Source organism: Garra rufa, chromosome 9 (genome assembly GCF_049309525.1).
Source record: "Garra rufa chromosome 9, GarRuf1.0, whole genome shotgun sequence".
Lineage (NCBI taxonomy): Eukaryota > Metazoa > Chordata > Actinopteri > Cypriniformes > Cyprinidae > Garra > Garra rufa.
In genome coordinates, this window is record NC_133369.1 from 30,581,373 (window position 1) to 30,596,284 (window position 14,912).

General features: G+C 38.6%; 1 protein-coding gene across 1 annotated transcript in view; it reads right to left on the reverse strand.

Annotated features, from left to right (window-relative positions):
• trim24 (tripartite motif containing 24) overlaps positions 1-14,711 on the reverse strand; it is a 23,495-nt gene extending 8,784 nt beyond the window's left edge. Inside the window, exons 1-10 of the mRNA XM_073846913.1 lie at positions 14,202-14,711; positions 12,787-12,905; positions 12,397-12,544; positions 10,622-10,754; positions 9,136-9,252; positions 8,099-8,213; positions 7,588-7,734; positions 7,247-7,361; positions 4,262-4,662; positions 3,873-4,004 (exon numbers count right to left, since the gene is read on the reverse strand). Coding sequence (XP_073703014.1) covers positions 3,873-4,004; positions 4,262-4,662; positions 7,247-7,361; positions 7,588-7,734; positions 8,099-8,213; positions 9,136-9,252; positions 10,622-10,754; positions 12,397-12,544; positions 12,787-12,905; positions 14,202-14,457 — 1,683 coding nt within the window. The 5' untranslated portion in view covers positions 14,458-14,711. The remainder of the gene's footprint in view (positions 1-3,872; positions 4,005-4,261; positions 4,663-7,246; positions 7,362-7,587; positions 7,735-8,098; positions 8,214-9,135; positions 9,253-10,621; positions 10,755-12,396; positions 12,545-12,786; positions 12,906-14,201) is intronic.
• Positions 14,712-14,912: the final 201 nt, after the last annotated feature.

A 14,912-nucleotide genomic window follows, 5' to 3' on the forward strand; every position in this document is an offset into this window, starting at 1 on the left:
AGTCGGGCCCACTTGAATGGTTGAAGCAAAACTAGGGCTGTGACTGTCGCAATGACAACCGCAACTCGCGTTTAAATGCACGCAGTAGGCTAAAGCTGACCGCAAAGCCCCAGCTAAAAAAAAATTACCATGAATGTGTCGGGGAAAAAGTAAAGACATATTTGAATTATTTATTAATAAACTAGTATTTGACACAAAGATGAAGTTGACGATCCCGACTCGCCATTTGCTCATGAACGCGCCTTTAATACCTAAATGCATATTTATGCATTAGGCCTATAGCTAATGGAAGAGTTTTGTTTTCGATTTGAATTATTTAAATTATTTTTTTACAGTTTCGGATGATATATTAGTCTTACCTTTATGAGCAAAAAATGAAGTTTCACATAGCGCTGGCGCTTCCATGTTCTGCAAAGCGTGCTTATTAGTGATGCGCGGGGTCGGGGTTTTTTTTCAACCCGCGGGTCCCGCAATTATGAAATTATTTGGCCCGCCCCCAGCCCGCCCCGCAGTACTGTGTCTATTTTTACAACCCGCCCCGCCCCGCACCCGCGACAATTAAATAGACATACTATGCATTGTAATGCAAATGAAAAACCGAAAGTGCTTTTCGCCCTTTAAACTGGCAACAATACTGTACGATTATGATATGAACCATAAATCAAATCATATTAATAACAAGATAATCAGTGGTGTAACGTTAGTGGTGCCGGAAGAAATGTGGGTATATATGCTTCATTTATGAATATCGTTTTGAACTTTCTGTTTGAACGCATTCGTTTACTGGATCCTTGGACTGAAAGGTTTAAAGGTTCACTGGTTTAAGGAAGTTCTGATCATGAAAATCTGCTTCTTTTTATTTGTAAGATATTGTTTTCGTTATTATGTACTGTTTAAAATGACTAGGGTGCAGGAAACGCAGCGGGCGCAATCACCAAATACATTCAAAGCAAGCCGGCCGCCACAGTCCTGACTACATCATTGCTGTCTTTATTGTGTGGTTTTTAGCGAATATTTACATTCATTCACATATGACTGGATGTGGTTGACTGTCATGATTTTGGCTAATGCAGGATAATGCGCATCAGAGGAGATTTAAATACGCATAGCACCAGGCCTGCAGAGCCGAATGAGCGTTCGCTTGATGGCCTTGTGGCTGGCAGCGGGAACGTGACGTGTTGATAACCTTATTAAAGAACTTAATAAAAATATGAAAATAGATATTCCCAAATATGTAATATAGGCTATAGGGAATTGCACGCAACATACATTATTTTTTATTTTATTTTGTATTTAATGACCCCGCCCCAACCCGCCCCGCAAATAAAGTGACAGTTTCTTTACCCGCCCCAACCCGACCCGCGGGTTACCCGCGGGGCCCGCGGGTTATGACGACCCGCGCATCACTAGTGCTTATATCTATGGATTTTAATTGAAATCGTGATGACTTGGTCGTTACTTTAAAAAACAAAAACTTAAATTTACAAATAAAAAGTGTTCCAAATATATGTCTAAATTAACTTTATAACCTAAATAACGAAATAAATGTAATCACTTTGCTATTAAAAACAGCCAGCTGTGCAATGGGGAAGAAAAAGAGAAAAAAGACCGGTTCCAGTCGGACTCGGGCCAGTAATTCTGATGAGCTGTCGGAGAAGGTCCGGGCGAGGTTTTAGTAATGTTTGCAACGAATGTTTGTTTAATAGCCGATTTAACATTCTTATTTAGGCTAGTTTCATATTTAAATGTATTATTTATTTGATTTATTTTAGCGTTTTGTAGGCTGCTTGTTAATAATGTTTGGGCCTCATTTATTTCGGGTTTCAAAATAATATACATAGGCTATGTATTTTATATATAGGCTTATATACACAAACGTTATATATAATGTATATATATTTATTTATAAATAATTAAGATATGAATAATTTATTATTTATATATAAACACCGAGCCATTTTTTTTCGTTCTTCTTTTATGTAAATAGCCTACCCTTTACGGTGCCAGTAATTACTGTGCTGCTAATTTCTGATTTGGGAGTGATTTGTTTGTTAAAAAATGTTAGGCTACCTTATTAAAAGTATTGCTCTTAACAGACCTGTGTGTTTTGTATCACTAGCGCGGTGTCCGTTCATGAAGCATAAGCTCTGCCTGCGTGAGGCGCGCCGCATCCAACTCGCAATGTTCTATTACAATTTATTAATTCTGAACATGTTGTGTTCATATTGCACCAAAATGCAACCATTTGGTCCACAGCAAAAATCGTTTGGATGAACTGTTCTCGACATAATAAAAATGCAAACAGAAAGACATACAGAGATTCCTGCCTTTATTAGAGAGAAGAATATGTTCAGCCCCTCCCACCGAAGCTTCGAATATTGGATGTTGATTATTACCGAAGCTTCGCAGCTCAAAAAATGGTATTCGGACCAGCCCTAAAATTAAAGGAACCGTATGTAAGAAATTTATGTCAGTTAATCATAAAATGGCCCTGACATGTCACTAGACATTAAGAAATCATGTTCATTTCAAATACTTATATCACTGACAACAGTGGTCCGGCCAGGATATTGTCATTTAAAAGTGAGAGTTGCAGCCCTCAACTGATGTTATTGTTGTCATTTTGTGTTTTGGTCTGAGGCGCCACCCTCCAGCTATCTACCAATCACGAAATCAGTAGAGTTTCGTGATCCGGGTTGCCAGCTCTGTTACAGCTGCGGCTATACGAACGTGTCGGATAAAACATGTATAACGTTACGAAACCTAAAAGACCTCGTTATGAATCCGAAATACGTCATGACAAAGTCCGAAATAAAAATAGGATTTGTATAGGATATGCCTTTGAAAGATGGAGACGGCTGAAAACGGAGAAGAATTTGAAGATAGACGCCATCGTTGGTAATTTTCTCCTGGACAAGTAAGATTCATCTATGTTTGGATAACTTTGCTTCCGTACACAGTGGATTTCCCACGGTTGGTCGTGCAAAATGCGTTCATAAAAAGCTTTATATCGCACCACTAGCAGGGTATGAAAACAATCTGTGTTCCGACTGAAATGTGGTATTACAGTACATCTTTACGAAATATTTGGCTAATCGCCATCTGTAAATTTTTGCGATACATAATTAGTTCGCAAAACATCTCTTGTGAAGCATAAACATAATTAACAGAAGAAAAACAAATTACTGTGTAGGACTCGTCACTTGCCATTGGAAGCTCCTTGTAGCAGCCTACTCCTGCAGCTTAGCTGGCAACCTCGAGTCAGGGGGGAGCGGGAGGGGATACACCGTTCTACAGTATTTTGAAAGTGATTGCAGTACCAGTTTTGGCCGCAATCCTACATACGGTTCCTTTAATACTTGTGTTAAATGTTAAATGTATTAAATTAATAAAAGGTGATAGTAAAGACTTATTTTGTTACAACATACTTTTTATTCATCAAAGAAACCTAAAAAAAGTAAAAATCACAGGATCCCAAAAAAATATTAAGCAGCACAACTGTTTCAAACATTGATAATAAAAGTAATAAATCAGTATATTAGAATTATTTCAGAGGGATCATGTGATGCTGAAAACTGGAGTAACGACTAATGGAAATTACAGCTTTAGATCACAGATATAAATACAATTTTAAAATATATTAAAAAACATTATTATGAATAGCAATAATATTTTGTAATATTACTTTTTTCTGTATTTTTTATCAAATAAATGCTTTGATGAGCATAAGAGACTTAAAAATCGTACTGATCCCAAACTTTTGAGCGGCTACTATGCTTATTCAACATTTTTGTAAAAGACACAATTTTTGTTAATCTGTCAGGCAGGCTGTTTTCACCCAATTCTGAGAACACGATGTCCGACCCACTCACCTGATTGAGCGTCTGTGGAGAGGGAAGTGAAGCTCCACCAGAGAAAGCAGCACTATGTGGATAGCGGGTTCTTGGCATCACCTCCATCGGTTTAGGAGGGTAATTGGGATTACTGATGAGACCCCTCAGCGTCTTAAAGAAAGAAAAACAGCAAGTTCCAAAAAAAAAAAAAAAAAAAAAAAAAGTTCTTCAATTCACAAATAATTATTATATTAGCATGTATACTACTAGTCAAAAGTCTGGAATAATTTTTTGTTTAATCAGTTTAATTATTTTTTTAATTTGAATGTTTCTTCATGAATATATATAAAAATGTAATTTATTCCTAAAATAGCAAAGCCAAATTTTCAGTGTCACGTGATCCTTGTAATATTTAAATCACAATTTACCTGTGGAGGTAGGTTAGTGGGCTGAAGCATAGGTGGGGGGCTCCGTGCACCATATCGCCGCCCATGTTGAGGCATGTTGGGTAACGTCTGAGATGGTGATCCACCCTGCATGGGTCTATGTGGATGTGGCCCTGGTAAGCGCATGTTGTGATACCATGACCACTGATTGGGCGGTTGTTGGCGGCTAGTGTGCTGGGAGAGTTTCTCCACCTGCATCTGTAGCTGGGCCAGTGTGCTCTGCCGCTGCTGCTGCTGCTGCTGTTGCTGCTGTTGCTGGGACTGTGAGCCTGGGAACCCTGCCTGAAGACCGTCAGGTCTGGGGCCTGGGTTCATTTGCTGGAAAGGAAATGGCTGTGGACCGCCGGGATGACGCACTGGAGTTTTCTCTACAACTAAAGAACCTGGGAAAAGATTAAGAATGTCACTCTTTTACTCAAGCCATTGAAAGTAAACTTAATTGCCAACGAGTGCAGATGGACGCATTCAGCATGTGCAAACTACTTTGAGCGCTCAAAGAACTGTGCATTGCTGTTGTCGATGTGGCAGCACTAGCCCGAGCCAACAACAAAGTGCAGATACAATGTAAGTAAGAGATTCATTTTGCAGTGTAGAGAGCACCAGTGCTTAGAACAGGAGTTTGTGTGATACACTAAACTGAAGTCATGGACTGATTCAGTGTTCTTTTTTCCTTTTTTTTCCCTCATGTTTATCATTGGCCTAAAATGACTTGTTTGTTCCCTTCTTTTAATTAAATCAAAAAAGGGGAATAAATTAGTACAAATGTAGCCACGGATTACTAAAATGACAGAACAAGTCAGTAAATAATACAAATTATTAAATTGTTCATTGATAACAGTCAAGTGCTTTGTGACTGATTAAAGTATTTGGTCAAATTTAAGTATTTGTGAATAGTAAATGGTTCATTTTGCCTATTTTTTATTTTGCCAATGTTGGTGTTTTAAAGCGTTTTTAAAATAATGTTCAATATTATACTTAATGATCCTGCACCACAAAACCAGTCATAGGGTTCAAGATTTTAGATTATAATCTGTATATTATAATCTGTATCTGTATATGTACAGTGGTGTGAAAAAGTGTTGGACCCCTTCCTGATTTTTTATTTTTTTGCATGTTTGTCAAACATTAATGTTTCAGATCATCGAACAAATTTAAATATTAATCAAAGATAACACAAGTAAACACAACATGCAATTTTTGAATGAAGTTTTTTATTATGAAGGGAAAACAAAATCCAAACCCACATGGCCCTGCGTGAAAAAGTGTTTGCCCCCTAAATTTAACTAGTTGGGCCATCCTTAGCAGCAACAACTGCAATCAAGTGTTTGCGATAACTTGCAATGAGTCTGTTACAGCGCTGTGCAGAAATTTTGGCCCACTCATCTTGGCAGAATTGTTGTAATTCAGCCGCATTGGAGGGTTTTTCGAGCATGAACCACCTTTTTAAGGTCATGCCACAGCATCTCAAAGCCACTCCAAAGTCTTCATTTTGTTTTTCTTCAGCCATTCAGAGGTGGATTTGCTGGTGTGTTTTGGATCATTGTCCTGCTGCAGAACCCAAGTTGGCTTCAGCTTGAGGTCTCGAACAGGTGGCCGGACATCGTCCTTCAGGATTTTTTGGTATTGGAGTACTTTCCCAAAAGTTTTCGGGATCATCAAGACGTGTTCTGGCAAAACTGAGATGAGCCTTTATGTTCTTTTTGCTCAGCAGCGGTTTTCATCTTGGAACTCTACCATGCAGGCCATTTTTGCCCAGTCTCTTCATGAACACTGACCTTAACTGAGGCAAGAGAGGTCTGCAGGGTCTTTTGTGACCTCTTGAATAAGTCGTTGCACTCTTGGGATAATTTTGGTCGGCCGGTCACTCCTGGGAAGGTTCACCACTGTTCCATGTTTTCACCATTTGTGGATAAATGTTCTCACTGTGATTCGCTGTAGTCCCAAAGCTTTAGAAATGGCTTTGTAACCTTTTCCAGACTGATAGATCTCAATTACTTTCTTTCTCATTTGTTACTGAATTTCTTTGGATCTCAACATGTGCGGATTTTGAGGATATTTTGGTCTACTTCACCTTGTCATGCAGGTCCTATTTAAGTGATTTCTTGATTGCGAACAGGTCTGGCAGTAATCAGGCCTGGGTGTGGCTAGAGAAAATAAACTGGTGTGATAAACCACAGTTATGTTTTAACACTTTTTCACACAGGGCCATGTGGGTTTGGATTTTTTTTCCCTTCATAAAAAAAACCTTCATTTAAAAACTGCATGTTATGTTTACTTGTGTTATCTTTGATTAATATTTAAATTAGTTTGATGATCTGAAGCATTAAAGTGTGACAAACATCAATCATTAAGGGTCCAACACTTTTTGACACCACTGTATATTATACATAATCTAGCTGAATAAATAAGCTTTCCATTGATGTACGGTTTGTTAGGATAGAACAATATTTGTCTGAGATACAACTATTTGAAATCTAGAATCTGAGGGTACAAAAACATCTAAATATTGAAAAGAATCCTCTTTAAAGTTGTCCAAATAAAGTTCTTAGCAATGCATATTACACATCAGTTAAAAAGCTTGAATATATTTACTTTAAATTACAGAAACTTGCTAAATATATTCATGGTAAATGATCTTTACTTAATATCCCAATGATTTTTGGCATAAAAGAAAAATTGATAATTTTGACCCATACAATGTATAGCTGGCTATTGCTACAAATATACCAGTGCTACTTACCTTGTGGTCCAGGGTCACTTAAAAGAACAACACAAGTTTTGTGATAAAAATAAAGACTAATGTTCCTTTTAAATTATTCCAGAAAGCAGATTAGATTTTCTATATTTAAAGTCTGTCAATAAAAAATAAATAAGTAAAAACTATATTTCACTGGCATTTTTGTGATCTTACATTTTTCCCCAGTTTTAAAACAACACTGGTTTGAAAAAGTTTTGTAAGAATCTTACCAAGATCCACATTTGAGACCCAAAAACCAGATCGACTTTGGAACCGAACCAAGCTCTGGGGAACATATGAGATGTTGCACTTTGCTCGCATGAGGTACTGGATTTGACATGTTATCTGAGATGAGAAAAGTAGGGTGAGAGACCATTAGCCAAACAGCAAGCTGACCAGGCCTGTCATAATTATTAAATATAACATAATTTGATCTAATTGTTAATTGTGAGTTAACCTGAGTTCACTGTACACATATTGCAACACTTAGATAAAAAATAATAATAATCACAAAAAAATAACATTTTTACATTTCACTTTATACCCATCTTGACGTTAGAAAGACACTTACCAACCGCTTACAGTACAAGAGGGCTGTTCCACTGTTACTGGCTGTGGCCCATTTTGTGAAGTTGATCACATGATCAAGATGTGTGGAGAGTGATGTCACATCCTGTTGTTGCTTTTTTAGGAGGGTTTCATGGTCCTTTGTGATTGCCTAAAAAAACATGCTTATGTAACATCACACTGTCCACACGGATCAAATTATTCAGCTTTGCTTCTCAACTAGTTTTGCTCCAGCACACAGATTTTAAACACTGGTTTTAAAGACAAGTGGTGGCCAAAAAAAAAAACTAACAAAATTGCAGATTTTACTGATATTATGCGTTGTGCTTCAAGTCTATTCAATGTAGTCTGGTTGGTCTTTTCTTCTACTTTGTGTGCTTTTTTTATATATTTTGCTTTGTCAAATACGCAGTAGTATTTTGTTTTTTGACTAGGATTTTGTTTTGTCTGTATAATATACATGAGACAAAACAGTTGGGAAGCACTGCTTTTGATGATAAAAAACTAGACACTACCTCAAGTTGGTTGACTAATAACTTTCCCTTCCTGTTGATCTCCATTATGAGATTGCAGATAGATTTTTTAATCTCATTGGCCACAGTCTTGCGATTTTCATCCACCTGCTGAAGTCTGTCAGGAAAAGAAAAAATATAACACAAAAATAAATAAACAGTTTTTTTTACATACTGCAATCTAAATCTTAACAGTATACAGGGTTCCCACATTTTGACCATTTTCCTACTTCATTTGTCATTTAGGTTTATGTTAATATGTTTATGTTTTTGTGACCAGAAAACCAGTCGATATCTTGCACATTTCCTACCGTAAATATATCAAAACTTAATTTTTGATTAGTAATATGCATTACTAAGAACTTCATTTGGCCAACTTTAAAGGCAATTTTCCTGATATTGAGATTTTTTGCACCCTCAGATTCCAGATTTTCAAATAGCTGTATCTTGGGGGTTCGGTGCCTTGCTCAAGGGTCTCACCTCAGTGAAAATTGAGGGTGGAGAGTGTGCTGGTTCTTGACTCCCCCCACCTAAAATCCCTGCCGGACCCGAGACTCGAACCTGCAACCTTCGGGTTACAAGTCCGACTCTCTAACCATTAGGCCACGGCTGCCCCCATATTTATTATAACAGCTTACAAGCTTACAAACCCCTCACAAACTAACCGAAAGCCGATACTACTATAGAAATGTCAATGGTCTGTCGATGCCGATAGCCTTGTGGGCAGCGCGTCGACATACAGCGCAGTTGCGCTCCGGGCGTCCCGTGTTCGAATCCCGACTCGAGGACCTTTCCCGATCCCGCCCCCCATCTCTCTCCCACTTCGCTTCCTGTCATGTCTGATCTGTCCTATCACAATAAAGGCAAAAATGCCAAAAAAAATCTATCTTAAAAAAAAAAAAAAATGTCAATGGTCATTTCTAGGTATTCCACTGAGGCAATAACAATTTTAAATTGACTGTATATCTAGGTATGCCATGACTGTTGGGAACCCTGGCTTTATGCATTTATAGGTTGCTTTATATATGTATATAACATACCCATTATTTATAGTATTAGATATGTCCTCTATAGCTTTCTTCTTTTCTTGAAGTTGGCAGGTCATATTTTCCAGATGTTCCTTGTGGTTCTTATATGCATCTTCTAGAAATTGGTAACTGTAATGGAAAACTCTCTGTTAGCTGCTATGTTCAGTCACTAATACTGATAATGTCATAGATATTTATGTTGATATTAAATCAACAGTCATCTATATTGCAATAAACTAATACAGTGGTGGTCCAAATTATTAAAACACTGGTACTTTCACCAGCTAAATATGGTTTTAAGTCCGTTGTTTCTATCTTTCACTGTAGTGTGTCAGTAGAAAATATCTGTTTACAATTCCAAAAATTCACTTTGCCATTAACTGTAATAATCCAGTGCGTGTTTTTGTTCGCACAATGAGCGTGACTTTAGCCAGTGCTCCACACAGAGATCTGATCTCATTATCATCCAGTCTGTCTGGAATGACATGAAGAAACAGAACAAAATCCTGAGACAGACTTAATCCAGAAGAACTGTGGCAACATCTCCAAAATGTTTCAAGAAACCTACCTGCAAAGCTACCTTAAAAGCTATGTGCAAGTGTACCCAGGTCACACCAAATGCTAATTTAATTTAGTTAATAGAAGTTCATGAACAAAATCTATTTGTGACATTATATTGGACAGCAGCCTCATTTTACAGCATTTTCACACAAGTGTCTAAAACTTTTAACAGCACTATAGCTTTGCAAGTAGGTTTTTTGAAGCATCTTGGAGACGCTGCCACAGTTCTTCTGGATTTAGACTGTCTCAGTTTGTTCGGTTTCTTCAAGTCATTCCAGACAGACTGGATGATGATGAGATCAGATCTCGGTGTGGAGCACTGGCTGTTGTCAAGACTAATTCTCACTGGATTATTACAATTAAATGGCTCTATTAATGTTTGGAAATGTAAACTGAAATTTCCTACTGACACACTACAGCAAAAGATAGAAATAACTGACTTAAAGCCATTTCTGAGCTGATGAAAATACTAGTGTTCTAATAATTTTGGCCACCACTGTACATAGACGCCAAACAAGAAAAAAACAAAACATGAAAATGCACAATGTTTCAAAAGTATTAAGGAATGCTTATCAAACTAGTCTCATATTAACATATATACTATTTAAAGAGATAATTTACTTAACCTCATGTCACCCCAAACGTGTATGACTTCCTTTTTAAGAATGTTGGGAAGTTTCGGTGACCACTGACTTCCAAAAAAGCAAACAAACATAACACTTTTCTTGAGACTTTTTTCAAAATATCTTCTTTTATGTTCCACAGAAGAAAGGTCTGTCATTCAGAATTGAAACAAGTAAATGACACAATTTTAATTTTTAGGCGAACTATCTTTTTTAACCTTATACATGTTAATATGAGACTAGTGTGATTATGCGTAAGAGTAAGAATTCCTTTCCTAAATTAATTTCTTTACTGCCATTAAAATGGGTCATACTTATGGTCCTTGTGTTTTAGTAGCTGACAGTCTCTGCAGGTGAGGCGATCGCAGGTTTCACAGAATAGCTTTAACGGCTCCTGTCTGTGGATGTCGCAGAAGACTGGCTTCTGCGTGGAAGCACCCATGGCCTCTGTAAACATACAAGAAGACAAGTTCACATTGACCGGTGTAACTTCGTAACAGAAGTTGTTTTAAAAGACCTAAATCAGTAATCTAACCAAGAACTCAAGTCACACTTAAAAAATGTCTGAACGTCACTGCATTATATATACACTGCTCAAAAAAATAAAGGGAACACTTAAACAACACAATGTAACTCCAAGTCAATCACACTTCTGTGAAATCAAACTGACCACTTGAAGACACTATTGACATTGAATTAGCAAGACACCCACAATAAAGGAGTGGTTCTGCAGATGGTGACCACAGATGACTTCTCAGTTCCTATGCTTTCTGGCAGATGTTTTGGTCACTTTTGAATGCTGGCAGTGCTTTCACTCTAGTGGTAGCTTGAGATGCTAAGAGTCTACAACCCACACAAGTGGCTCAGGTAGTGCAGCTCATCCAGGATGGCACATCAATGCGAGCTGTGGCAAGAAGGCTTGCTGTGTCTGTCAGCGTAGTGTCCAGAGCATGGAGGCGCTACCAGGAGACAAGAGGAACAGGAGGAGCACCGCGAGAGCCCTGCAAAATGACCTCCAGCAGGCCACAAATGTGCATGTGTCTGCTCAAACTATCAGAAACAGACTCCATGAGGGTGGTATGAGGGCCCGACGTCCACAGGTGGGGGTTGTGCTTACAGCCCAACACCATGCAGGACGTTTGGCATTTGCCAGAGAACACCAAGATTGGCAAATTCGCCACTGGCACCCTGTGCTCTTCACAGATGAAAGCAGGTTCACACTGAGCACGTGACAGAGTCTGGAGACGCCGTGGAGAACTTTCTGCTGCCTACAACATCCTCCAGCATGACCGGTTTGGCAGTGGGTCAGTGGGTCAGTAATGGTGTGGGGTGGCATTTCTGTGGAGGGCCGCACATCCCTCCATGTGCTTGTCAGAGGTAGCCTGACTGCCATTAGGTACCGAGATGAGATCCTCAGACCCCTTGTGAGACCATATGCCGGTGCGATTGGCCCTGGGTTCCTCCTAATGCAAGACAATGCTAGACCTTATGTGGCTGGAGTGTGTCAGCAGTTCCTCCAAGACGAAGGCATTGATGCTGTGGACTGGCTCTCCCGTTCCCCAGACCTGAATCCAATTGAGCACATCTGGGACATCATGTCTCGCTCCATCCACCAACGCCACGTTGCACCACAGACTGTCCAGGATTCGGCGGATGCTTTAGTCCAGGTCTGGGAGGAGATCCCTCAGGAGACCATCTGCCACCTCATCGGGAGCATGCCCAGGCGTTTTAGTGAGGTCATACAGGCACGTGGAGGCCACACTCACTACTGAGCCTCATTTTGACTTGTTTTAAGGACATTACATCAAAGTTGGATCAGCCTGTAGTGTGTTTTTCCACTTCAATTTTGAGTGTGACTCCAAATCCAGACCGCCATGGGTTAATAAATTTGATTTTCATTGATAAATTTTGTGTGATTTTGTTGTCAGCACATTCAACTATGTAAAGAACAAAGTATTTAATTAGATTATTTCATTCATTCAGATCTAAGATGTGTTATTTTAGTGTTCCCTTTACTTTTTTGAGCAGTGAATAAACCCTCACCTAGGTCTCGCAGGCTGATATCATTTACACAAGTTTAAGGACAAACCTGAGGACATTTCCGCTATTTGCTGGACTGTGTGATCTCTGGTAAACTTCACACGCTGATGAGCTTCGATGCAGGTGACACACAGAAACTCTGCACATTCCACGCAGAAACCGCTGGCCTCTGTGTTATCGTCACAACTCATGCAGAGCTGAGAGCAGAGACACATTGCATTTGAGACATACAGATTAAAACCATTATACAGCATCAGCAACATTCAATCTTTAGGCAAAACACCACACATAAATAGGGTAAAAAAAAAAAAAGTAACTAAAAGTTAAGAATATAGATACTGAAGCATGACAATCCATGCTTTTATAAAGCCTTTAAAAATATGTATTGTATTTGCAAAATACTGGAGCAAACAGATAAAGTCTAACCAAATAAACACACCTGACAGCTCTTTTCCATCGTGCTGCTCGGCACTTCCACAGAATCCTTGACAAAGAAGTTATCCAAGACCTCAACATCCATACACTCCTGCTGACAGACTGGACAGCGGATCATGTTCACTAATGCAACACAAAAGAGCAGGAAAACACAATCAATACCAAGTCACCAGAATGCATGATACAAAAGATGACATACAAACTGGGGAAAAAAAATTCAATTGAGACATCATTATCAGTACTTTATACACTGTAGGCTATTTAGTTTGTTCATTCATTTGGAGATTTAAAGGAAAAGTTCACTTCCAGAACAAAAAAAATCACAGATAATTTACTCACCCCCTTGTCATCCAAGATGTTCATGTCTTTATTTCTTATCGACTGAAGAAAGAATGTTTTTGGAGGAAAACGTTTCAGCATTTCTCTCCATATAGTGAACTTTTATGGTGCCCGTGAGTTTGAACTTCCAAAATGCAGTTTAATGCAGCTTCAAAGGACTGTAAACGATCCCAGCCAAAAACAGAAGGGTCTTATCTAGCGAAACGATTGGTTGTTTTCTAAAAAACAAATACAATTCATATACTTTTTAACCTCAAACGCTTGTCTTATCTAGCTCTGTGTGTACACTGTGTAGAGATTAAAAAGTATATAAATTGTTAATGTTTTTAGAAAATAACCAATCGTTTCGCTAGATAAGACCCTTCTCCCTCGGCTGGGATTTAGAGCCCTTTGAAGCTGCATTTAAACTGCATTTTGGAAGTTCAAACTCGGGGGCACCATAGAAATCCATTATATGGAGAGAAATCCTGAAATGTTTTCCTCAAAAAACATAATTTCTTTACAACTGAAGAAAGACATGAACATCTTGGATGACAAGGGGGTGAGTACATTATCTGTAAATTTTGGTTCTGAAAGTGAACTACTCTAAGTGAACTAAGACGCATCAGCTAATATGGTACTAAAATGAATACATAGAAACACTTGCCAAAGCACAAAGTTATTCAAAGAGGCATCTTAACCCACTACTGGGATGCCATATATCTTATATATAAACTGTAATTCATATAAAATACAAAATCAACTATTCTTTTTACAATGATACCGATTTAGCTGAGTAATTTAATAATCGATGAAACACAAACCAGAATCCCAGTAAGACAGATTCATATGACAAGTAAAATGTAAATAAAAGTACATTTAAGACATTCTATGTCTACTCACATATTTAGTCAAAAAAACATTATGACTTGCCCATATTTTAACTGAATATTAGAATAAGTGTACTAAATTGTAATTTTCTTTGTTCTAGCTTGGCCTTTTCTAGCAGCATGGTGACTATTTCGTAAATCAGCTCTTCTAGATGAACCATTTAGACTAGTGCGTCTTGTGAATGACTAAAAGTGAAAGCAAACTCCTTACACTGTTGAGCGTTGCTGGCGGTGCTGGCAGGTGTATTGTGAGCAGGCAAGCATCTCTTACAGAAAGAGTGCAGGCAGGGCAGCAGTTTGGGCTCTCTGCTGCTGAAGCTGAGCTTACACACGGGACACACGTCCATCAGAGCCATCATCACCATCTTTACACTGCCCTGATCTTCATCATCACGCTTACTTTCTGCCTCATTCTCCACGATGATCACCACATCGTCAGACTCGATCTTCTCACTTCCATCCATCATTTTATTCCAGGAAGAGCATCAGTTGAAACATCATAGGTTCACAGAAGTAGCTGCTGCTGCTGTACTGCAGTCCGCGCACTGGTCTTTATACACATCTGAGGAAGTCTACAGAGGTCCGATAATAAGAAAGCAGACAATCCCGACCGCTTACTTGCTCATCTATCATGAGCAAAGTTCATAAATGAAACGCACCGCTGTGTTATTGTCAGACGCATATGATGATGAGGCCACGAACATGACGACTCACGGCCTCCATTGTGACGTGTCGCCACGGAAGCCGACGGAGGACAAAAATGTCTCACGAAAACAGAAAGAAAAACGCGTGGTAAAGTGTTGAGTACAATGGGAATAAAAACGGCTTTATATTAATAAACGCAGATTTACTATCAAATAATAAAGGGTGTTAATTCAACAAATACATTAAAGTTTGTGAGTTCTACTAATTTTAGGTCTGA